Source organism: Vulpes lagopus, chromosome 21 (genome assembly GCF_018345385.1).
Source record: "Vulpes lagopus strain Blue_001 chromosome 21, ASM1834538v1, whole genome shotgun sequence".
Taxonomy (NCBI): Eukaryota; Metazoa; Chordata; class Mammalia; order Carnivora; family Canidae; genus Vulpes; species Vulpes lagopus.
Window position 1 is genome coordinate 41,823,246 of NC_054844.1, and position 26,840 is coordinate 41,850,085.

Consider the following 26,840-nt stretch of genomic DNA (forward strand, 5'->3'; position numbering starts at 1 on the left):
TGGGTGGCTCAGTCTGTTAAGCATCTGTCTTTGGTTCCGGTCGTGGTCCCGGGGTCCTGGGATCCAGCCCTGCATCAGGCTCCCTGCTTGGTGGGGAGCCTGCGTCTCCCTCTCCCATTCCCCTTGCTTGTGCCCTCTTTCCCTCTGTCAAATAAATAAATAAAATATTTAAAAGGAAAGAAGGAAGAAAGCAAGCAAGCCAGCATGAGGGGAGGTGGGCAGAGGGGGAAACAGACTCCCCACTGAATAGGGAGACCAATGAGGGCTCCATCCCAAGATCCTAAGATCTCAAGACCTGCGCCCAAGACAGACACTTAATCAGCTGAGGCACCCAGTGCCCCTGAATCATGAGCTTTTTTTTTTTTTTTTTTTTTTTTTTTATGATAGATGAGCTCTTTTTTAAAAAAGGGCCATGTATTTTATTTTGTATTCCTTGGACTAATATAGGACTTGGCCTACTTAATAGAAGACATAATAAATGTTTATTGTATGGATGATGTCAGTCTTAGAGAAATAGGATTTACCACAGAATAGAACTCTGATCCGGGCAGCCCGGGTGGCTCAGGGGTTGAGCGTCTGCCTTCGGCTTGGGTCGTGATCCCGGGGTCCTGGGATCAAGTCCTGCATCAGGCTCTCTGCAGGGAGCCTGCTTCTCCCTCTGCCTGTGTCTCTGCCTCTCTCTGTGTGTCTCTCATGAATAAATAAATAAAATCTTAAAAAAAAAAAGAACTCTCTGATCCTCCTAACCATTCAGTATGAAGCTCTATGAAAAATCCTTTGGGATGCCATAGTACTGTCCTATAATATCCCTTTAGAATTTAATTTTTAAGAGAACAGCTCTCTTGGTGAAGAATGAAAAGTCTCCAAGAGGAACTAACACCCTCAAAATTCAATTGAGGGCAACTGACCTGATAGGGTATATAAGGTTTTAATCTGTATACTTTTTTTTTAAAGAAAGCTCTGTGCCCAGCATGGGGCTTGAACTCATGACCCTGAGGCCAAGAGCCTCATGCTCTGCCAATTGAGCCAGCCAAGCACTCTTGTATACTACATTTTTGAAAGATGATTTCAGTTCCATAAATTGACCTTCTGAAGAATAGAGGTAGAAAAATAATAAGATACTGAGGTAAACAAAGGGTACAGAAAGAGATGTAAAAATAAAAGTTTCGGAGTTAGGAATCAATTCTGTTCTTTCAGGGGTGTTTTACAATACAATGCTTTATAAAATGCTATCTTAACTTATTTTTTTTATTAAGTAGGGTCCATGCCCAACATGAGGCTTGAACTCATGACCCCAAAATCAAGAGTCCCATGCTCCTCTGACTGAGCCAACCAGGCACCCCTAACATGCTGTCTTTAAAAACTGCTTTCAGACCTTAAGTTGATGGAGGAAAGGTCTGTTTGATATGGTTTGAAGATTCTTGGAAAAGCTCTTCTTGCCTATTAAGTCCTGATGTTGTCCTTTTACTGGTCTAGTCTTTTGACACGGTAGGAAAAACAATGAATTTGGATTGAGGAGACCTGTATCCTAGTCTTGCCCTAACACTCTGGTGCTGTGACTTTAAGGAAGGTCTCAAGACCTGCAAGATGGGGGCAGCCCTGGTGGCGCAGCGGTTTGGCACTGCCTGCAGCCTGGGGTGTGATCCTGGAGACCCGGGATTGAGTCCCACATCGGGCTCCCTGCATGGAATCTGCTTCTCCCTCTGCCTATGTCTGTGCCTCTCTTTCTGTGTCTCTATGAATAAATAAATAAAATCTTAAAAAAAAAAAAAAGACAGACCTGCAAGATGTATGACCTTGGTCAAATAATATAGTTTTGTTATATTGTCATAGAATCTTAGAGTTCAGGGGATCCCTGGGTGGCCCAGCGGTTTGGCGCCTGCCTTTGGCCCAGGGCGCGATCCTGGAGACCCGGGATCGAGTCCCACATCGGGCTCCCGGTGCATGGAGCCTGCTTCTCCCTCTGCCTGTGTCTCTCTCTGCCTCTCTCTCTCTCTCTCTCTCTCTCTCATAAATAAATAAATAAAAATTTTTTTTAAATATTAAAAAAAAAAAAAAAAGCATCTTAGAGTTCAAAGAGGCATTTTAAAGTCGGATCAAGCCTCTGTCCTGTATATGAATCCTTACAAGATTGAAGTTAGGGGTTGTCTAGTCTGAAATAATTGTTGCTTCAATTTACTAAGCCAGGCATTTGTTTCTCATACATAATTTTCACTGATCTTCACAACCACTCTGCTGTATGTAGGGAGGCTCTGAGACAAATACCTTGCTCATGGCTGGAGAACAATAAAATCCGGGATCAAATCCAGGTTTGCCAGAATGAAACCCCACACATATAACCATAATGTAACACATGGCTCTGTACTTGAGGCATCTCTTGTGATGATGGACTGCTACCTTGGAAAGAATCTCATTTCATTTTCGGACAGCTTTAATTCTTAGCTTTTCTTATGTTGAAATAAGTGTCTTGGTTTTTTTTATCTGCTTTCTGAAGCCATATATATTTAACCCAATTAGTCTTCCAGGCATTTGAAGATAATGTTCATATTCCACTTAACATTTCTCAAGACTAAATCTTACTGACATTCTTACTCCTTTACTCAACATTTACTGGATGTAAATGTACGTTATATGCTAGGCTAGGTGCTGAGGCAGTGGACATTACTGAGTTGTATTCTCTACTTTTCAGGAGTGTCCTCCTGTGAGAGAACTAACTTTGCCACATTCTATTCCAGTCCCCCCTTATTTCCTAAACCTTGCACCAGCAATTATCCCTTATTCCTTCTTAGAACAACCATTTATTCAAAGACTTGCTCTGATATTAGGTACTAAGGATGTTAAATATAATTTAATTATATATTTATATATAAATATATATTTAATTATATATTTATATATAATTATAAATTATGTAATTATAATTTTTTTACACAAAAAGCCCCGGGGTACCTGGTTGGCTCAGTCAGTTAAGCATCTGCCTTCAGCTCAAGTCATGATCCCAGGTACCTGGAATTGAGCCCCAAGTTGGGCTCGCTGCTCAGCAGTGAGTCTTTCTCCCTCTCCATCTGCCCCTTTAACTGCTTGTGCTAATAAAGTCTTAAAAAAAAAAAAGTCTACCAGTAACTGTATGAGATAGCTATTATCATCTCTGTTTTATACTTGAGGAATCCAGAGATGAGGAAAATTTAGTAACTTGCCCGAGATCACACCACTGTTAAGTAGCAGCCCACTGACCTAAACCCAGTTCTTAAACATGTGCTGTTGCATCATACCTCATTGTCTCTAGTATTTTTCAGTCTTCTCTCTGGTTTCTTCCCTACAACCTTCAAACATGTTTAGGTCATTCCGTTGTTGTTGTTGTTAAGATTTTATTTATTTATTCATGACAGAGAGAGACACAGGCAGAGGGAGAAGCAGGCACCTTGCAGAGAGCCTGACGGGGGACTGGATCCTGGGTCTCCAGGATCACACCCCGTGGCCTTCAGCCCGCTAAACTGCTGGGCCACTGGGGCTGCCCTCCATTGTTATTTAAAAGCCCAAGCAGTCTATCTGTGAACCCTACCGATTACTGTACCTCCCTTCGTGGTTGGACTCTCTTTGAGAGGCTCCCTTTTGCTTCATTTGCATTGACTCCTAAAATGCCAATTGCAGCCTGATTTCTGTGGTCAAAACCCACTATTAAAGATCCACCACTGTGGGGATCCCTGGGTGACTCAACAGCTTAGCGCCTGCCTTCAGCCGAGGGTATGATCCTGGGGCCCCGGGACTGAGTCCCATGTCTGGGTCCCTGCATATGGGGCCTGCTTCTCCCTCTGCCTGTGTCTCTGCCTCTCTCTCTGTCTCTCATAAATAAATAAAATCTAAAAAAAAAAAAGAGAGAGATCCACCTCCGTCCCAAATCCAGTGACTTCTCAGTCCCCATCCAATTTGACCTTTATAATCTATGGTAAAGTTGACCAACACTGTTCTTGAAACTGTCTCTTTTCTTCATTTCTAAGTCACCTCTCTCCTTTTTTAAAAATCTCTCCTTTTCCTTGATCAGTCTTTGTCATCATCTAAGTGGCAACGTTTTCTAGAGTCCCACTTTTATCCTCTTGGCTTATCATCTCTGTACTCTTTCTTAGAGATGTCTCAGCGATCACCATGTGCTGGAAACTCACAAGTCTCTCCAGCTGAGTCATATTTCAAGCTCCCCGCTATACATTTATACTGGAGTCAGTCTCAACCAATTGGAAGATGAATTTTAAAATCCTGTAATCCTAAAATAATAATAATAATAAAAAATAAATAAAATCCTGTAATCCTGTAATCCTGTTCCTTCTCTATTCTTTCAGATAACATCACCAATAGCTCCATTGCCGAGGAATTCACTCCCTGCACAGTATCTCTTAAGTTTGTTTCTTCTATCTCTCAGTACTCCATACTGATTAGAAAAAGATTCAGAATATCAGTCTCCATATGCCTAGCTCATCACTTACACTAGTTATACTTACACTATTGTTATGATAACTATCCTAATGAGTGTGAAGGGTATCTTACTGGTTTTAATTTGCAATTCTCTAATGACTAGTGATGTTGAGCATCTTTCCATATGCTTGTTGGCCATTTGTGTATCTTCTGTGAAGGAACATCTATTCAAATCCTTTGCCCATTTTTAAAACTTGACTTTTTTTATTATTATTATTTATTTATGATAGTCACACACACAGAGAGAGAGAGAGAGAGAGGCAGAGACATAGGCAGAGGGAGAAGCAGGCTCCATGCACTGGGAGCCCAACGTGGGATTCGATCCCGGTCTCCAGGATCGTGCCCTGGGCCGAAGGCAGGCGCTAAACCGCTGCGCCACCCAGGGATCCCCCTTTGCCCATTTTTAACTAGGATTTTTGTTTTTTTTGTTTTTTTTTTTTAAAGATTTTATTTATTTATTCATGAGAGACACAGAGAGAGAGGTAGAGACACAGGCAGAGGGAGAAGCAGGCTCCATGCAAGGAGCTCAACGTGGGACTTGATCCGGGGTCTCCAGGATCACACCCTGCAGCACTAAGCCACTGCGCCACCAGGGCTGCCCAGGATTTTTGTTGAGATGTAGGAATGCTTTTTATATTCTTGATACTAATCTCTTATCAAATATATGATCTGAACATATTTTCTCTCATTCTGTGGGTTTCACTTTTTTGATAATGTCCTTTGATGCACAAAAGTTTTCAGTTTTAAGGAAGTCCAATTTATGTTTGGTGTATATCTAAGAAATCATTGCTAAATCCAATATCATGAAAGTTTTCTCCTGTGGTTTTTTTTTTTTCCTGTGTTTTTTCTTCTAAGTTTTTTTTGTTTTTTTTTTTTACTTTTATATTTAGGCCTTTATCTACTTTGAGTTAATTTTTGCATATGGTGTAAGGTAAGTGTCCAGCTTCATTCTTTTGCATGCATATACAATTTGCTAGCACGATTGGTTGAAAAAGTCTGTCCTTTCCCCACTGAATTGTCTTGACACTTTTGTTGAAAATCAGTTGAGACAATATGCAAGGTATATTTCTGAGCTCTCTATTCTTTTTCGTTGGGGTGTATGTGTGTGTCTGTGTATCTGCCAGTACTACAGTGTTTTGATTACTGTACATTTGCAGTAGTTTTTGTTTGTTTGTTTGCAGTAGTTTTGAAGTCTGGAAATATAAGTCCTCCAACTACATTCTTCTTTCTCAAGATTATTTTGGCTATTTGGAGTCCCTTGACATTCTGTATGAATTTAGGATGGGTTTTTCTATTTCTTCAAAAAAAATACTGGGATTTTTATAAGGATTGCATTGAATTTGTAGATTGCCTTGGCTAGTATTGTCATCCTAACAATATTGTCTCCCAATCCGTGAACATGGGATGTCTTTCCATTTATTCATGTCTTCTTTATTTATTTTTATTTTTTTTTAAGATTTTATTTATTTATTCATGAGAGACACAAAGAGAGAGGCAGAGACATAGGCAGAGGGAGAAGCAGACCTGCTGTGGGGAGGCCGATGCAGGACTCAATCCCAGGACCCTGGGATCATGACCTGAGCCAAAGGCAGATGCTCAATCACTGAGCCACCCAGGCATTCCTCATGTCTTCTTGGATTTCAGCAATGTTTTGCAGTGTTCAGTATATACAGCCTTTTTTTAATCTCATGGACTGAATATAAATTAAGGAAGGAATATAAATTGAGTAAGTTTGGAAAAGAAAAGAAAGATCATTCTTTTTTTTTTAAGTTTTTATTTATTTATTCATGAGAGAGAGAGAGACAGAGGGAGCAGCAGGCTCCATGCAGGGAGCCCAACATGGGACTCGATCCTGGGCCAAAGGCAGTGCTAAACCACTGAGCCACCCGGGCTGCCCGAAAGATCATTATTTCAAAGTAGCTTAAAGCAGTGATTTTTTTTTTTAATACAAAATAGAACTAGGGCTTTAAATTTTTTTGGTAAACTTTCTAGAGGTCACCTAATTTACTTTTAAGAGAGCTAAATATCTTCTATTTCCTTGGGAGAAATTCTAGGAAGTAGAATTGCAGAGTAAAATACAGTGAAACTTGGAGCACCTGAGTGGTTCAGTCGGTTGAGTGTCCAACCCCTGGTTTTGGCTCAGGTCATGATCTCAGGATCCTGGGATTGAGCCCTAAGTCAGGCTCTGTGCTCAACAGAGAGTCTGCTAGCAACTTTCTCTTTCTGCCCCTTTGCCCCTCCACCTGCTCTCTCTCTCAGATAAATAAATCTTTTTAAAAATACAATGCAACTTCTGTAACTGTTGATACATGCTGCCAGGATACCCGTCTATTTATACTTTCCACATGAATAAGAGTTCCTTTGCTCTTGTGACTGTGGTTGTTTTTGTTTGTTTTTTTAAGATTTTATTCATTTATTCATGAGAGACACAGAGAAGCAGAGACATAGGGAGAGGGAGCAGCAGGCTCCCTGTGGGGAGCCTGACATGAGACTCAATCCCAGGACCCCAGGATCACAACCAGATCCAAAGGCAGACACTCAACCACTGAGCCACCCAGGCACCCTTGTTTTTGTGACTGTTATCTGTCCTGAGCATTATCATCAAATACACACACACACACATTCACCAACTTTGCCAATTTGAAGGATGAAAAGGAATTTCAGCGTTTGTAAATAGCAAAGTATAAAGTAAAAGATCCTCCTTCCTGATCCAATTCCAAATGTAACAACTATTAAATGCTTAAGGTTTTAATTGTTGATTTTGACCAACAAAAGTTTTTACTTTTTTATTGTTTTTTTTAGATTTTCAAGATCCACTAGTTGCTTCCTGTTTTATATATTTAATGTTGTCATACTTTATTAAAAGTTCTTTCTCCTATCAATGCTATGTATTCATCAGCATTTTCGTTCTAGTTTAATTTTTATAATTCTCATGCTAATATCCAAATATTCCATCTAAAACTTCAGAATTTACAAAAGTAAAAAAAAAAAAAGAATTTACAAAAGTAGAGAGAATAGTTTAGTGAATTCCCATATATCTATCACCCAACGTCAAGTTACCAGCTAATGTCTGATCTTATTTCATCTTTATCCTCACCAACTCCTTCCTTCAATTATTTTGAAGCAAATCACAGATATACCACTTAAAGTATTTCTAAAAGAAGACTTTAAAAGTTTTATGTTAAAAATTTTTTACACTTAAATACTTAATCAGTTTCAAGTTTATTTTACTGTTTAATGTTTTTCAGATATTTAATTTTATTTCACTTTTCAAACTAGTTAATTAGCTAGGTGTCCCAGTAGCACTTACCAAATAATTCATTCTTTTGTTAACTGCTAAAAAGTGCTATCTTAATCATATGTTAAAATCTCATGTACTCCAGTCTGGTTTGTTTTTGTTTTTGTTTTGTTTTCCAGTCTGTTTTGGACCATCTATCCCACTGATCTTTTTTTCCTTTCCTACATCATCATATTTTGGTTTTTATTTGATGTGACTTTATGTACATGAAAGTAGGATTAGGGACGCTTGGGTGGCTCAGCGGTTGAGCGCCTGCCTTCAGCCTAGGGAGTGATCACAGAGTCCCCGGATCAAGTCCCACATCGGGCTCCCTGCATGGAGCCTGCTTCTCCCTCTGCCTGTGTCTCTGCCTCTTTCTCTCTCATGAATAAATAAATAAAATATTAAAAAAAAAAGTAGGATTAAAGTTTTATTAATCTAAAATGAGAAAAACAAAAACTAGGAAATTAAGCATATTTACTCAGTTAAATAAATATTTGTAATAACATTTATTCTCTTTCAGAGATCCTTTAATGTGGAGAGCTGTGATTGGAACTAATAATATAAACGTGCACCATCCATACTCCAAGAAGATAAAAGTTAAAGCAATCATTATCCATCCAGGCTTCAATTTGGAAACTTTCGTAAATGATATTGCACTGTTTCATCTAAAAAAAGCAGTGAGATATAATGAGTATATTCAGCCTATTTGTCTACCTTTTGATATTTTCCAAAAATTGGACCAAAACACAAAGTGTTTTATAAGTGGCTGGGGAAGAACAGAAGAGGAAGGTAATTATAATCTGAATTTTATTTATACATTTTTTTCCTGATTATTGGAGAGGATGAACCCTTTTATATATTCATCTCTTTATATCATGAGTTTGAGCAATAGGTCTTTGTAAACCATTTAAAAGGAAATGTTTTTTTTCTTATATTTTTTCTTGCTTTTAGGAAAGAGAAAACTAAAAAAAAAAAAAAAAAAAAAATGGAAAGAGAAAACTATCTTCCAGAGCAGAAATAGAGATTTTCTCTGGCTATAATGCTAAGATACTTGAACCTCTAAACATTCTCAGAGAGAATGATGTTTCTAAGTGTTTTTATAGTTTCTGAAACTCAGGTGATAGAGCCAGCTCTGTAAGAGCATTGCTTATCTTAAGCTTATGGCTGTAAGGAATCAAATTTAATGTCCTTTTAATTTTTTTTTTGTCCTTTTAATAGTATCAAAGAGGTTGAGTGCTATATATTTTCTTTAGTGCACAAATGGGCACTAATTATCAATTAGTTGAACTATCATGAATTATGAACACATAAATGTAGAAAATATTCTCTGCCTCTGGTACTAACAAGAACTACCATTTGGGACCACTTACCATGTTTTTGGCCCTTTTCTAAATATATTATTGTATCTTCAAAATGTTCCTATTAGGGGGATCCCTGGGTGGCGCAGCGGTTTGGCGCCTGCCTTGGCCCAGGGCGCGATCCTGGAGACCCGGGATCGAATCCCACATCGGGCTCCCGGTGCATGGAGCCTGCTTCTCCCTCTGCCTGTGTCTCTGTCTCTCTCTCTCTCACTGTGTGCCTATCATAAATAAATTTAAAAAAAAAATGTTCCTATTAGGGAGTTAATGTTAATTATTCCTATTTGGATGGATCAGGAATTATGGATCTTAGAGGTTGAGAAGCCAGGATGCAAATCCAGGTCTTCTTTATTCAAAAGCATGAATAGCTAAGTACTACATTAAATATGAACTGTTCTTGAAGAAATCAAAGTCTAGTTAGCAATATATGAGATCAAGTGCTGAGACTCTTTTTTCTATTCCCCATAGAAACTAGCCATTTAAATATGAGTGGAGGGGCTCCTGGGTGGCTCAGTTTCTTGGGCCTCCAAACTCTTGATTTCAGCTTGGATCATGATCATGGCATGGAGCCCCACACCAGGCTCCCCACTCAGCAGGGACTCTGCTTGGGATTCTTTCTCTTTCTCTCTCTTCCTTTGCCTTTTCCCCCACCACCCCAGGATGGATGAATAAATCTTTTAAAAAAATGTGTAGAGGGGATCCCTGGGTGGCGCAGCGGTTTGGCGCCCGCCTTTGGCCCAGGGCGCGATCCTGGAGACCCGGGATCGAATCCCACATCAGGCTCCCGGTGCATGGAGCCTGCTTCTCCCTCTGCCTGTGTCTCTGCCTCTCTCTCTCTCTGTGACTATCATAAATTAAAAAAAAAAAAAAATAAATTAAAAAAAAATAAATAAAATAAAAAAATGTGTAGACTGGGGGTACTTGGCTGTCTCAGTCAGAAGAGTATACAACTCCTGATCTTGAGGTCATGAATTTGAGACTTACAATGGGTGCAGAGTTTACTTCAATAAATAAACTTTTAAAAAAACGTTTAAAATAATTAGTGTAGATTATTTAGCTATGATACAGATAACTCTATGAAAGATTTGTGAATTATTATTTTTCTTTTTTTTCTTCTGTGATTACTGTTTAAACAAGTTAAGATAGTGAGACACCTGAGTGGCTCAGCGGTTGAGCAACGTCTGCCTTCAGCTTAGGGCCTGATCCCGGGATCCAGGATTGAATCCCACATCAGGGCTCCTTGCAAGAGGCCTACTTCTCCCTCTGCCTGTGTCTCTGCCTCTCTCTCTCTCTCTCTCTCATTCTCTCTCTGTCATGAATAGTTAAATAATATCTTTAAAAACAAAAACAAAAACAAGAAAGCGATGTGTAGGGAAAAGAGTATGGGCTTTATAATCACAGACCTAAGTCTGAATCTCAGCCCTAGAATGTACTAGCTAAATGACCATGGGCAAGTTATAGACTCTTTAAAAATAATTAGAATAACAATGACCGGACCGGCTTCCATTTATTCAGGGCTAGGTACTTAATAAAATGCTAAGCACTTTAACCCATTTCTCATTAAATGCCCCCAATAATACTATGAGAAATAGTATGACGTCGGTAAATAAACAGATTTAAAGAGGTTAAGTAAGTTGCCAAAGTCACACAGCTAAGCGAGGAGTGAAAATTCAATACCAGGTTGGCCTGCCTCAAAACTCATGTGTTTCTTTTATCATCTTTCACAATGTCATATATTTTTGTGATCTGCAAGATGAGAATAATAATACCTGTCAGCTGATTTAAGGATTAAGTTGGCTCTCTAGCAACATGGTAGATTCCATGCACACACCAACCTTCCCAGTGAAAACTATTAAGAGAGAAAATACATAGGTCAAGGACTGAGTGTGAAGACCGGAACTTACATAACTGAAGCATTGAAATTGGCTTTTATCTTGATGGTATTTGCCATAACACTGAATGTGAATTTTTGTGGTTTCATGGGCCTTGAGAGGATTGAAGAACAAAGCCTGCTCAAGTGTGTGGGCAGAGATTCTCATGAAGCTGGAGCCAGAAGGCTATACTCTGGGAATGAGTCAGACTCATGACCCAGCATGTAGTTCATTTATACATAGTTCACTTTAAATATGATATGGGCAGGTTGAACATAAAAGGATGGGGAAAGATATACCATGGCAACTTAATCAAAAGTGAACTGGACTGGGAAAAAAAAAAAAAGGCAGGAAAGGCTACACTAATATCAGATAAAGTAGAGGTAAGAACAAATAAAGCTAGGGGTCCCTGGGTGGCTCAGTGGTTTGGTGCCTGCCTTCGTCCCGGGGTGTGATCTTGGGGGTCCCAGGATCGAGTCCCACATCAGGCTCCCTGCATGGAGCCTGCTTCTCTCTCTGCCTGTGTCTATGTCTCTCATGAATAAATAAATAAAATCTTAAAAAAAAAAAAAAACAAATAAAACTACTAGGGACAGTAAGGAACATAATAATGATATAAAAAAATCCACAAAAGAGACATAGCAATCCTATATGTGTATGCACCAAACACCAGAGATATAGTTTCTTAAAAACACACACACAAACATACATATATGACCCAGCAATCACACTCTTGTACATTTATTCCAGAGAAATGAAAACAGGTCCATACAAAACCTGTTAACAAATGTTCATAAAAGCTTTATTTGTGATATCCAAAAGCTGGGAAAAACTAAATGTCCTTCCTTAATTAGATGAATGACTAAACAAATTGTAGCATATCCTTAACATGGAATGATACTAAACAGTTAAAATTTTTTTTAAGTTTTTTTTTTTAATTTTTATTTATTTATGATAGTCACACACACAGAGAGAGAGAGAGAGGCAGAGGGAGAAGCAGGCTCCATGCACCGGGAGCCCGACGTGGGATTCGATCCCGGGTCTCCAGAATCACGCCCTGGGCCAAAGGCAGGCACTAAACTGCTGCGCCACCCAGGGATCCCTAAACAGTTAAAAATTATATGCATTATACATGCATCAACTTATTTTTTTTTAAAGATTTTATTTATTTATTCATGAGAGACACAGGGAGAGAGAGGCAGAGACACAGGCAGAGGGAGAAGCAGGCTCCATGCAGGGAGCCCAGTGTGGGACTCGATTTCAGGTCTCCAGGATCACGCCCCGGGCTGAAGTCGGTGCTACACCGCTGAGCCACCTGGGCTGCCCCATGCATCAACTTAGATGGCATTATGCTGGGTGAAAAAAAAAGCCATTTTCAAAGGGCATGTACTGTATGATTCCATTTATATACCATTCTCAAAATGGCAAAATTACAGAGATGGAGAACTAATTACACGATGCTAGGTGTAAGACGATTAGGTAGCCTGAAGGAGATCTTTGTGATGGTGAAATAGTTCTATACCTTAATTGTGGAGGCAATTATAAGAATGTACACATACAATAAAGTGGCACAGATCTACACATACTCACATTGTACCAATGTCAGTTTCTTGATTTTGATATTGTATCTCTTCAGTTACACAGATGTAAACATTGCAGGAAATAGGATAACAAGTGCACTGTACCTCACTATCTTTGCAACTTCCTATGACTATAATTCTTTTGAAATAAAGTTTTTTTTTTTTTTTAAACAAGATATAACCAAAGCATCCTCAACCTCCACCCCTACCTCCAGGATTTCTAGGAAAACTGCTTAATTGAAGGGGGAAAAAAGTAGAAATTTTCCAAGAAAACATGTAATTACAAATACCACTCAAATGGAGTTGTTTCCCCCAAATCATTCTGAATAGATTCAAGCTTAGGATTTAGCTTAAATAGGTCATAGGCTGATAAGGTCTCTAGGTTCCTGAGAGGATCAAATACAAATCATTTGTACAGAAACTGAATTTTATCTAAGACCTCAAAAGAATTCCACCTGATAAAGTTTCAATGAAAATGGATTATAATTGTAAAAATTACTAAACACCAAAGCAAACAAGGCATTATGAGTGAGAGCAGAAACAGTAGACATCTAAATAAGACCCACAAAAATTTCAGATGTTGAGATCAAATAATAAAAAAGTGTTTTAATGTATTATAAGAAATAAAAGATATGCTTAAAAATATGAATAAAGGGACACCTGGGTGGCTCAGCGCTTGAGCGTCTGCCTTTGGCTCAGGGCGTGATCCTGGAGTTCCAGGATCGAGTCCCACATCAGGCTCCCTGCATGGGGCCTGCTTCTCCTTCTGCCTGTGTCTCTGCCTCTCTCTCTGTGTGTGTCTCACATGAATAAATAAATAAAATCTTTAAAAAATATATGAATAAAAAGGAGCTATGAAAAAACTAAACAGTTATAATAATTAAAAAATACAATAATTGAGGAGCACCTGGGTGGCTCAGTTAAGTGTCTGACTCTTGACTTTGGCTTAGGTCATGATCTCAGGGTTGTGAGATCAAGCCTATGTCAGGATCCATGCTGGGCATAGAGCCTGCTTAAGATTCTCTCCCTCTGCCCTTCCCCCTCAGTTCATGTGTGTGCTCTCTCAAAAAAAATAATTAAAAAATACAATATTTGACATAAACTCAATGGACTAAATTAGTGCCAAGTCAGAAATACTTAGGATTCCACAAATTAAAGTCAACCAGATCTAGCTTACAAAGTTTACCAAACACATCAAGAGAAAAATCATAATAATGAAAGTCAACAGAAATAACAGATCCTCCAAGGATCTCAGATACTAATATTTTAGGTATAGAATACAAAACAAGTATATGTAAATTGTTTGAAGACTTTAAAAAGTAGAATTAGGGGATCCCTGGGTGGCTCAATGGTTTAGCACCTGCCTTTGGCCCAGGGCATGATCCTGGGGTCCTGGGATCAAGTCCCGCATCGGGCTCCCTGCATGGAGCCTGCCTCTCCCTCTGCCTCTGTCTCTCTCTCTGTGTCTCTCATGAATAAATAAATAAAATATTTTTTTTTAAAAAAAGTAGAATTAGAAATAAACAATAGACTATCTAGAATGACCAGGCAGATTTATTTTTTTATTCATGAGTGATACAGAGAGAGAGAGGCAGAGACACACACAGGCAGAGGGAGCTGCAGACTCCATGCGGGAGCCTGATGTGGGACTTGATCCTGTGACTCCAGGATCACGCCCTGAGCTGAAGGCAGACGCTCAACCACTGAGCCACCCAGGCATCCCGACCAGGCAGATTTAAAAGAGAACCAGGGGTGCCTGGGTGGCTCAGTTGGTTAAGCATCCAACTCGATTTCAGCACGGGTCATGATCTCAGGGTTGTGAGATTCAGCCTTGTGTCAGGGACCATGCTAGGTATGGAGCCTACTTGGGTTTCTCTCTTTTCCTCTCCTGTTGACCCTCCTCCGAAAGAGAACCAAATAGGATCTTTAAAAATGAAAAAAAGGGGGGGGGGGGCGCGCGGGGATTCCCTAGGTGGCTCAGTGGTTTGGCGCCAGCCTTCAGCCCAGGGTGTGATCCTGGGGTCCCAGGATTGGGTCTCCCATCAGGCTCCCTGCACGGAGCCTGCTTCTCCCTCTGCCTGTGTCTCTGCCTCTCTCTCTCTCTGTGTCTCTCATTCATGAAATAATTAATTAATTAATTTAAATAAATAAATAAATAAATAAAATAAAAACAAAAAATGTAACTGCTAAAGTTTGTAACTCACTGGACAAATTATCAGACTCAGCTGAAGAGAAAATTTGTGAGCTGGAAGATATACCTGAAGAAATTGCCTAGACTGGCACAGAGGAAAAAAAAGATTATGACAGTAAAGTATAAGAAGGATGGAATGAAAAAAAAAAAGATGGAATAAGAAAGTCAAATATACATCTAATGAGAATGTTAGAAAGAATGAATGAAGAGAATAGAGGAGAGGCAATATTCAATGGATTTGGGTTGAAATTTGTCTATAACTGATGGAAGACATGAATCCAGATATCCATGAACTGAAACAAAATACAATTCCTTTTCATACATTGTAGTGAAGTTGCAGAACAAAAACAAGAGATCTGGATACAGCCAGAAAAAAAAAAAAATCCTTACAAAATAACTACAGGTTAGCCTTCAGAAAACTTGAAAGCAATGACAGTCAAAATACAATGAAATATCATGGTCAAATACTGAGAGAAGGGACGCTTGGGTGGCTCTGCAGTTGAGCGTCTACCTTCGGATCAGCGCATGATCCTGGGGACCCGAGATCGAGTCCCACATCGGGCTCCCTGCATGAGCCTGCTTCTCCCTCTGCCTGTGTCTCTGCCTCTCTCTCTCTCTCTCTCTCGCTCTCTCTGCCTCTCACGAAGAAATAAATAAAATCTTTAAAAAAATACTGAGAGAAAATAAATAAACCTATAATTATGTATCCAATTAGTATCATTGGAGAATAAGAGTGAACTAAAACTGATTTACCACCAATAATCTTTCACCAAAGGAAATAAATGCATCAGAAAGGAGAATGATGCCACAAAGGAGGTATGTAATGCAGAAGTGAGCAAAAAAATAGATAACTATATAGGTAAATATAAATAAATACTGTATACAACAGTGGTTCTCACCTAGGGACTATTTTGTCCCCACAGGACATTTGGTACTGTCTGGAGAAAATTTTGTTTGTTACTACTGGGCAGGCTGTAAGTAGGTTACTGGCATCTTGGTAGAAGCCAGGAATACTGCTCATCATCCTTCAGTGCACAGGATAGTCCTCTCACCCTTCACAACAAAGAATTATCTGGTCAATAATGTCAATAGTGCAATGTCAATATAATGTATAATTCATGGAATTAAAAAAAGATACCTAAATATTGGGGGGAAAGCCTGTATTTCAGAATGGATCAGAGTTAAAGTGGTCTCAGTATATTATTATTCAGAAGTGTTAAGATACTAATTAATATTAGATTTAAGCATGATTGGTCAAATTTCAATAATAGAAATAGAGGATATAAAACTTGGAATAAGTAACATTTGGAATAAGAAAATAAAGACAAAATCTTAAGAAAGGAGAAATCAGCTTAGGAAAAGTGAGAAAAAGCATAAAATAAGACAGTAGAAACAAACCTAAATATATTCATAATCACAATAAATGTTAATGGACCAAACCACTAGTTAAAAGACAGTTAATCAGATTAGGGAGTAGGAGATCCAGCTTACCTCGAGGGATACCTAAAATGTAAGGATATGGAAGGATTGAAATAAAACAATAGTAAATATATCAAGTAAAATTAAAAGAAAGCTAGTATCACTATACAAATTGTTGGCAAAATAGACTTTAAAGGCAAAAGAGGGATAAAGAAGGTCATTTTTATTTTTTTTTAAATTTTTTTTTAACTTTATTTATTTATGATAGAGAGAAAGAGAGAGGCAGAGAAGCAGGCTCCATGCACCGGGAGCCCGATGTGGGATTCGATCCCGGGTCTCCAAGATCGCGCCCTGGGCCAAAGACAGGCGCTAAACCACTGTGCCACCCAGGGATTCCAAGAAGGTCATTTTTATTTAGAAAAGCTTCAACTCACCAAGAAGCTAGAACAATTCTGGACTTCTGATCCTAATAAATAGGACCCAGATAATATTAAGGAAAAATAGAATTGTGCGACAAATGTTAGAACTCCTTTATGATAGTAGAGAATACAACTCTCTTTTTTATTCTTACCAAATCAAACAGATGAAAACTTAATAAAGATTTGGAATATTTGAGCAACATAATTAGCCAGCTTGATTTAATAGCCAAATCCATGCACTCAAAAATTCAGAGGCTTTTTATCTTCTCAAGTGCAGGTGGAATCTTTATAAAAATTGACCACTTGGGGCACCTGGGTGGTTCAGTTGGTTAAGTGTCCAACTCTTGGTTTTCAGCTCACGTTATAATCCCAAAGGTTGTGAGATCAAGCCCCACAAGTCAGGCTCCTCACTCAGCAAGGAGTAGGCTTGAAGATTCTCTTCCTCTGCCTCTCCCCCCACTTATATGCACACCTTCTCTCAAATCAATCTTTTTTTTAAAAAATTGACTACTTATTAGGCCATAAAGCAAAACTAAAAGTTCAAAGGATAGGTAATGTACAAAGTATGAAATCTGATTATGATCAAGTTACAAACAATAAAAGGAATGGGAATTTTGGTTGTGATGGCATGGGGAAGTCTGCAAGTCCTCTTCCCCCAAATAAATGTAAACTGGACAAAATTGTCAAAACCAACCATTTCGGGGTCCTGAAAATCAACCAAAGAACACGACAGATTGAGGAATATTTGTTTATTATAAACAGCTATAAATTGGGGTTAAAAGAGGAATTTTTGGTTTTCTTGCTTTTGGGTGCTTGCAACTCCCTTCTCAGATCAGTCAGTGAGTGCAGTAGTTTTACCTAGGCCCGTGAAGAACAGAATCTTGTTGCCAGAGGATATGAACTCTATTTGGAAAAGCAGTTGAAAATCCAGGCTAGCATCATTATCAATAAAAGTAATGAACTCAGCAGCAAGATACAAATGGGGAAGATCCACAACTCTACTGGCCTGGGATCATAGTCCTAGATGTAGCCGGCAATAGCAGTGAGAAATTTGACAGAACAATCCCAGAAATGAGAGAGCTATAGAATGGCTCAGTAAGCTCTCCAAACATTCTTGCCGTACTGGGAAACCATACATGTGTGGAGAAAATTCGAGAGAACTCACAAAAAAAGTGGAAGTCAAGGTAGATTTGAAAACTGACTGAGGACGCCTGGGTGGCTCAGTTAAGTGTCCGACTCTTGATGTTGGCTCAAGTCATGATCTCAGGGTCATGAGATTGAGCCCTGTGTCAGGCTCTGTGCTGACACCGAATCTATCAAGAGTAGTATAAATAGAATTCAACATAATCAAGATGAGTTTATCCAAGGAATTTAAGGATGGTTTTGGGATCCCTGGGTGGCGCAGTGGTTTGGCGCCTGCCTTTGGCCCAGGGCGCGATCCTGGAGACCCGGGATCGAATCCCACATCGGGCTCCCAGTACATGGAGCCTGCTTCTCCCTCTGCCTGTGTCTCTGCCTCTCTCTCTCTCTCTCTCTCTCTCTCTGTGAGTATCATAAATAAAAATTTAAAAAAAAAAAGGATGGTTTCATGTTAGAGTCTCTTTATGTAGTTGACCTCATTAACTGATCAAAGGGTTTTTTTTTTTTTTAAGATTTTATTTATTCATGAGAGACATAGAAAAAGGCAGAGACACAGGCAGAGGGAGAAGCAGGCTCCATGCAGGGAGCCCGATGTGGGACTCCATCCTGTGACTCCAGGATCGCGCCCTGAGCCAAAGGGAGATGCTCAATCACTGAGCCAACCAGGCGTCCCTGACCAAAGGATTTTTTTAAAAAACATGATTATCCCAATAGGTACAGAAAAAGCCCTGTTAAAAACACAACAGCCAAAACAAAACAAAACAGTCAAGGGACACCTGGGGGGCCCAGTGGTTGAACATCTGCCTTTGGCTCAGGTCGTGATCCCAGGGTCCTGGGATCGAGTCCCACATTAGTCTCCCTTCAGAGAATCTGCTTTTCCCTTTACCTATGTCTCTGCCTCTCTCTGTGTGTCTTTCATGAATAAATAAATCTTAAAAAACAAACATAACAATCGAGAGGTGGAAGTGAATTTCCAGAACCTGAGTAAGGGTATCAACCTCCAGACTACAGAACATCATTATTACAGAAAAACATTTCTTTTAAAATCAGGAACAACTTTCTCCACCATCACTACTGTCATCAATATTGTAGTAGAGGTTCTACCATGTGTAGTAATACTGGAAAAAGATGAAAACGTATGACTTAGGTAATAATAAAAGAGTCATTATTCCCAGGTGATGTGACCATCTGCATTAATAAAGAATCTATAAGACACTGGAATTAATAGTCGAGTAAAATGTCCAGATATAAAACCAAAATACCAAAATCTATTTCATTTTTATACACTCTCAATAGTTAGGAAATGTAATTTTCAAAGTTAACAGATGTCACACCCATGAGGATGTCTATAGTCAAAAGTTAGAAACGTGTTGACAAGGATGTGAAGAAAGTGGAACACTTATTCATTGCCGGTGGGAATATAAAATGGAATACAGCTTGGTAGTTCCTCAAAGTTTTAATTTTCTTCTTTTTTTTTTCCCAAAGTTTTAAATATATAGTTACCATATGACTCAGAAATTCCACTCCTAGGGCAGCCCGGTGGCTCAGCAGTTTAGCACCTGCCTTCGACCCAGGGCATGATCCTCAAGTCCCAGGATCGGGTCCCAGGATCGGGCCCCACGTTGGGCTTCCTGCATGGAGCCTGCTTCTCCCTCTGCCTGCCTGTGTCTCTGCCTCTCTCTCTCTCTCTGTCTCTCATGAATAAATAAATACAATCTTAAAAAAAAAAGAAGAAGAAATTCCACTCCTAGGTATATACCCAAGAGAAATGAAAACATGTCCACACAAAAACCTGTACTCAAATGCTCATAGCAGCACTATTCAAAATAAAAAACGAAAACGAACAAAACACCTAAAGATCTATCAATGGGTAAATGGATAAACAAAAAGGAATATATTCGTACAATGGATATTATCTAGCCATTAAAAGAAACAAAGCAATGATTCATGCTACAACATTATGCTAAGTTAAATAAGGTCAACATAAAAGCCCACATATTGTATGATCCTATTTATATGATGAGATGTCCAGAATGAAGAAATCATAGAGACAGAAAGTAATTTAAAGGAATTAAACTATAAACAATGAAATTAAACTATAAACCAATAACAAAAAGATACCTGGCAAATCCAAAAATACTTGGAGATTAAACATGAATTAGTTAATAGTACTGTACCAGTGTTAAATTTCCTGATCTTAATAAATGTACTGTGGTTATGTAAGAAAATGTCCTTGTTCTTAAGAAATACACACAAAAGTATTTAAGGACTTAGGAGCACATTGTCTGCCATTCACTCTCAAATGATTCAGAAAAATTTATATACACACACACAATACAAATGATAATGCAAGTGTGACGAAAGTAAACAATTGTTGAATCTGAGTAAAAGGTATTTGACAGTTCCTTGTACTACTCCTGGTACTTCTCTATTATTTTGAAATTATATCTAAATCACAAGTTGCCAAAATAAATACAGGAGCACCTGGGTAGCTTGGTCAGTTAAGCATCCAACTCTTGATTTTGGTTCAAGTCATGACCTCAGGGTAGTGAGATCGAGCCCCAGGTCAGGCTGTGCGCTCAATGTGGAGTCTGCATGAGGTTCTTTCTCTCCCTCTCTCTCTCTCTCCCCCTTGCCCGTCTAAAATACACATACATACATAAATCTATCTTTTTAAAATAACAACAGATGAAACAAAAATACTAAAGAATCTATAGGAGGTTGGCATATGGCTGTTTACTGAGAAATTCTTTCATATTTGCTTTAGTTTTCAAATTTTTCAAAATAGAATGTTGAAGAAAGTTAATAAAAGTTAATGTTTACAATAATACCAAACTGATTAGGTAGCTAAAACCAAATCTAACAAAAGATAGCAGGCCTTTTATGGAAAAGATCCTAAAACATTTTTGAGACACTAAAGAATACCTAAGTAAATGGAATGATATAACTTTATGCTTGAATAGAACAACTCAATGTCATAAAGGTGTCAATTCTATCTGAAAAATTGAAAACAAAACAAAAACAAGGAATGATAAACCCTAACATGAGTTTTGAGAGAATTAAAAAGCTCATTTTAAAAGACCCAAGCATAGCCAAGACACTCCTCCAAAAGAAAAATATGTTGGAGGAGTTGCCATCCAGAAATCGAGGTTTATTTTAAAGCTATACTAATTAGTCTCTGTTATATTTGTGCAAAGATATTCTAAGTGACCAGGGAACAGAAAAGAAAACCAGACATCTGTTTCTCAGCTCTCTGTCTCATTCACTTTGAAAATCTCTAGTTATTTTTAAGAGCTCTACACCAATATGGTATTGGTATTAGTATTGTTCAGATGTGTAAATTGGGTGGTAGGTTCACAGGTGTTCATTATTACAGCCTATAACTTCTATGTTACAAATATTTGTTTATATATGCAGCCAATATTACCTTAATTATTTTTAAATAAAGGGCTGGCCTCTGAGAAGCCTCTGAGAATCCGCATGCCATTAGGGCATATTTTATTTCTATTTCCTGTGCCTGTTCTTTCTGCATATAGATTATTTTCTCGGGCTGCCTGTCATCATAAAGTTCAAGTTTGGCTGCAGGCTGCTTTGAACTTAGAAACTAAGCAGTCATGTGACGATAGTGGAAAAGGTTTTCCTCCAGCAGCTACAGTTAAAACAGTGCTAGGGAAGCAGCCCAACTGGCTAGATTTATACTTAATATAATACAATCAGTGTCCTAGGAGAATGGAATGGAACAGTTCTAGGAATGGAATAGTTAGGTCATCTGCCCAGCTACAGCCAAGGGGACAATGGGGAAGGATGCAGGGCACACAAAATACTCAAGTACCATATGTGACAACAGCAACTCGGAGATAGGCTGATAAGATCAGATGCTGCTGTTACAGAAGCTTCTCTCTGGATAAATCTTACAATAATCTGTCCTTTAATAGTTCCTGAAGTGTTAACCTTTATTTTCCTATTTTTTTCCATAGCAAAGAACCAGTTATGTCCAGGAATTAACAGAGAAGTTAAGGGAGTATATGAACTAAAAATCTGCTTCATTTGCAATGTAGACCATCCTTCAAGACTTAGCATTCGGAAAATTTAATAAAAATTATTCACAACTTACACCCTGAGACTAATCTCAGCATTTACCTCCTTGGCCCTTGACAATTTTTAAATAGCCTTGTTTTGTGAAAAGTATAGATCCTGGGCAGCCCCAGTGGCTCAGCGGTTTAGTGCTGCCTTCGGCCCAGGGTGTGATCCTGGAGACCCGGGATCAAGGCCCAAGTCAGGCTCCCTGCATGGAGCCTGCTTTTCCCTCTGCTTGTGTCTCTGCCTCTCTCTCTATGTCTGTCATGAATAAATAGATAAAATCTTAAAAAAAAAAAAAAGTATAGATTCTTGGGACACCTGAATGGCACAGTTGACTGGGCATCCAATTCTTGGTTTCCACTGGGCTCATGAGCTCAGGGCTGTGAGATCGAGCCCCACGTGGGGCTCTGTGCTCAGCGGGAAACAGGCTTGAGATTCTCTCTCTCCCTCTCCTTCTGCCTCCTCACAAATAAATAAATAAATCTTTTTTTTTTTAAAGTAGAGACTTTTGAGAGACTTTCAAGAAGCAGAGGAAAGCAAAAATAACAATAATAACCTGAAATTCCTACTCTCTAGAGATAATTAACATCTGGTGACCATTCTTCCACAGTCTTCTTAGACATGCATGCATTTATGGATACGGCTTTACCTAGTTGTTGAACCACTTTGGAAAGAAAACCTATTCAACACGAACATTTTATATTACTGTCAAAATGCCTTCTCTCCAAAATCATTTACTGTTATTTTTTTTGTTAACAGGTAATATTACAGATGTGTTACAGGAAGCAGAAGTGCATTATATCTCTCGTAAGATTTGTGGTTCTGAGCAGAGTTATGGGAAATTTATTCCTAACACTTCATTTTGCGCAGGTGCTGAAGATGGGATTTTTGATACTTGCAGGGTAAGACCAAATGATTTTCCTTTGAAATATTTTCTAAAGCTAGAAAGAAACTTCGACAAGGCCTTTGAACACTTTCTGGTGAGGTCTTAATTATCAAGTACTAAATTATTTTTTCTCCTTTTTAACTACATTCCAACAATCCAAATCCTCTTGCTTTCCTGATTCCTTGGTTTCATGGTCAACTTTAGGCAAAATCTGCCTGGAATATTTCTTTTTTTATTACTACCTTTATTGAGATAATAATTTACATATATGCAATTCACCCATTTAAAGTGTACAACTCAATGGGTTTTTGGTATATTTACAGAACAGTACAACCATCATCATAATCTAATTTTAGAACATTTTTATCAACCCGAAAAGAAGCCTCTACATATTACAGATCACTCCCCATTCTCTTCCCACCTGCCCCTGGACCTGAGCAACCACTAATCCCTATAGATTTGCCTATTCTGGAAATTTTGTATGAATGGAATCATTCAATATGCCGTCTTTTGTGATTGGCTTCTTCCACTTACAATGTTTCCAGGGTTCACCCATATTGTAGCATGTATTAATACTTTATTCATTTTATTGCCAAATAATATTCCATTGTATGGATGTGCCTCATTTTACCCATTCATAAGTTGATGGAGATTTGAGCTATTTTTTTTTTTTTTAGATTTTATTTATTTATTCATGAGAGACACACAGAGACACAGGCAGAGGGAGAAGCAGGTTCCCTGTGGAGAGCCCGATGCAGGACTCGATTCTGGATCCTGGGATCCCACCCTGAGCCGAAGGCAGACACTCAACCATTGAGCCACCCAGGAGTCCTGAGATAGGAGCTATTTACACTTTTTTACTATTATGAATACTATCGGTATACATGTTTGTGTATACATTGTCTATGCATAGATATGTTTTTGTTTCTCTTGGAAATTTCACCTAGGACTGGAATTTCTGGGTGAATGTTTCACATTTTGAAGAATGGCCAAACTATCCAGAGTGGCTGCACTACTTTACGTTCTCATCAGCCATACGAAGACTCCAATTTTTCCACATCCTTGTCTGCATTCGTTACTGTCTTTTTGATCATAGCCATCCTTGTGGGTGTGAAGTGGCATTTCATTGTGGGTTTAATTTACATTTTCCTGGTGACTAATGATGTGGAGTTTTTCATGTGCTTATTGGCCAGTCATTTGTACGTCTTCTTTGGAGAAATGTCTATTCCTCTTTTGCCCATTTTTATTTTTTTATTTTTATTTATTTATTTAAGATTTTATTTATTTATTCATAGAGACACAGAGAGAGAGAGGGGCAGAGGCACAGGCAGAAGGAGAAGAAGGCTCCATGCAGGGAGCCCGACGTGGGAGTTGATCCAGGGTCCCCAGGATCAAATCCCGGGCTGCAGGCAGCGCTAAACCGCTGCGCCACCGGGGCTGCCCTTGCCCATTTTTAGATTGAGTCATTTATCTTTTTTGTTATTGAGTCATAAGCACTTTTTAATATATTCTATATACATGTCTCTTACCAGATACGTGGTTAGCCAGTATCTTCTCCCATTCTGTGGTCTCTCTTTTCATTTCCCTGATGATACCATTTGTAGCATAGAAGTTTTTTATTTTTATGAAGTTGATTTATCTTTTTTGTTTTGTTTTGTTTTGTCTCTTGTACTTTCTGAATATTTCTTTATCCCTCTTTTCTTCACTACTTCTAAATATATCAGCACTTCACTCCCAAGTGGTACCCCCATGCTCTAACCTTTTCCTACTTATTCTGGTTTCTGTAATCCAGGGTTTATCTTTCCAGTGTCCTTTGCTTTCAAAATTTTGCTGAATAAAACAGTAGAGAATCTAATCTAATTGAATTGCATTCATAAGCAAAACATCCTTGTTATCAAAAAATAACTATTCCATGCCTGCCTTATAGAGAGAAGCTGAAAACATCTTAGAAATACAGTCCTTAGGGCACCTGGGTGGCTCAGTCGTTGAGCATCTGCCTTTGGCTCAGGTCATGATCCCAGGGTCCTGGGATTGAGTCCCACATCAGGTTCCCCCCAAGGAGCCTACTTCTCCCTCTGCCCACGTCTCTCTTTCTCTGTGTGTGTGTGTGTGTGTGTGTGTGTGTCTCTCATGAATAAATAAATTAAATCTTTAAAAAAAGAAAAAGAAAGAAAGACAGACAGACAATCCTTGGGACGCCTGGGTGACTCAGCGGTTGAGCGCCTGCCTTTGGCCCAGGGCTTGATCCTGGAGTCCAGGGATCCAGTCCCACATCAGGCTCCCTGCAGGGAGCCTGCTTCTCCCTCTGCCCATGTCTCTACCTCTGTGTGTGTGTGTGTGTGTGTGTGTGTGTGTGTGTGTGTCTCATGAATAGATACGTAAAATCTTAAAAAAAAAAGAAAGAAAGAAAGAAAGAAAGAAAAAGAAAGAAGAAAGAAAGAAAGAAGAAAGAAGAAAGAAAGAAAGAAAGAAAGAAAGAAAGAAAGAAAGAAAGAAGAAAGGAAGGAAGGAAGGAAGGAAGAAAGAAAGAAGAAAAGAAAGAAAGAAAGAAAGAAAGAAGAAAGAAAGAAAGAAAGAAAGAAAGAAAGAAAGAAAGAAAGAAAGAAAGAGTCCTTAATCTTTAGGGGCTGAAACTGTTCTCTCAGTGTCCTTGCTGTCTTCCATGATTACCAGTCCTTCATAAGAGTGTTTTGGTGCACTGACAGTATTACGTAAAGCAGGCCAGACATTTGTTATTTGTAATAGGACTGAGAGCCTTAGCCGTTTATTCCTGTTACCTTGCACCTGCCAACATTCACACTTAGAAAGATGCCATCTCTTGCAAGATACCAGTTCACTCCTCTCCACTAGTTAGCAAGGCACACACACACCTTAAAGAATGCTTCGTCCAGGGAAGCCTGGGTGGTTCAGAGGTTGAGCGTCTCCCTTTGGCTCAGGGTATGATCCCGGGACTACGGGATCAAGTCCCTCAATCAGGTTCCCGGCATTGGAGCCTGCTTCTCCCCCTGCCTGTCTCTCTCTCTCTCTGTCTCTCATGAATAAATAATAAAATTAAAAAAAAAAAAGAGAGAATCCTTTGTCCATCTTAGTTACACTTTTCACAGCATTAAGCAACAGAAAGACTCTACTAGTACTTACAGTATCTTGCATACTATTTCCCCAATTATTTCTTCAGAATAATTATACTAAAAAAATCCAAACAGGGCAGCCCCGGTGACTCAGCGGTTTAGCACCGCCTTCAGCCCTGGGCCTGATCCTGGAGACCCGGGATCGAGTCTCACATCAGGCTCCAGCCACGGAGCCTACTTCTCTCTCTGCCTGTGTCTCTGCCTCTCTCTTTCTGTGTCTCTCATGAATAAATAAAATCTTAAAAAAAAAAAAAATCCAAACAATGTGATTTGTAAAATTCTGGTTCAAAACCATGCAGATAGGAAGTTATTCACCACCTCCAACTCCTGTCTGAGTTGGAATATAAAACTGAAAAATCTATGGCTTTTTATAACTTGAAAGTATATGGAAAATGTGTATTTATGTAAATGTATGACTAATGTGATTAATTTATTCCAGCTTTACTGTTGTTTAAAGACTACTAGAAGCAACTAACACTATTTTGGGACTTTTTTAATAGGGTGATAGTGGTGGACCATTAATGTGCTACTTTCCAGAACATAAACGATTTTTTGTAATGGGAATTACCAGTTACGGATATGGCTGTGGTCGAAAAAATTTTCCTGGTGTCTATTGTGGGCCATCCTTCTATCAAAAGTGGCTGACAGATCACCTGTACCGGGCAAGCAGTAAAAGTATATTTAACATTAATATTCTACTTGGACAGGTCCTTGTAGCTTCAGGTTCTGTTGTCTTGCTAGCAATTCCATAATGAAATTCTGAAGAACCTTTATTTTACATTGTGTCCCTTTCCATGTTCTACATAATGAAAATCATTTATTCTTTTGACAAGTGACTGCCCACTTACACTTCTCATGTGAACATTTTTTGGAACAAAAGGATTGTGACATATTAAATATTTGATTATAAATTTGGCACTGAATCACATGCTTCTTTGATGTATTTTGATTTTTTTTATAATCATAATCTCACATTTGGAATACTTTCCTAGAGTTTGTATAGAATATTCAGTTATTAAAT

General features: G+C 38.7%; 1 protein-coding gene across 3 annotated transcripts in view; it reads left to right on the top strand.

Moving 5' to 3' along the window:
- The window catches only part of TMPRSS12 (transmembrane serine protease 12), a 28,696-nt gene extending 1,962 nt beyond the window's left edge, over positions 1-26,734 (top strand). Inside the window, exons 3-5 of one of the 3 annotated variants that reach the window (XM_041736720.1) lie at positions 8,268-8,536; positions 22,565-22,707; positions 26,320-26,734. In XM_041736720.1, the coding sequence (XP_041592654.1) occupies positions 8,268-8,536; positions 22,565-22,707; positions 26,320-26,571 (664 nt within the window). In that variant the 3' untranslated portion in view covers positions 26,572-26,734. Of the gene's footprint in view, positions 1-8,267; positions 8,537-22,564; positions 22,708-23,368; positions 23,421-26,319 lie in introns of those variants that run through there. The other 2 variants (XM_041736721.1, XM_041736722.1) reach the window with 2 other exon arrangements.
- Positions 26,735-26,840: the final 106 nt, after the last annotated feature.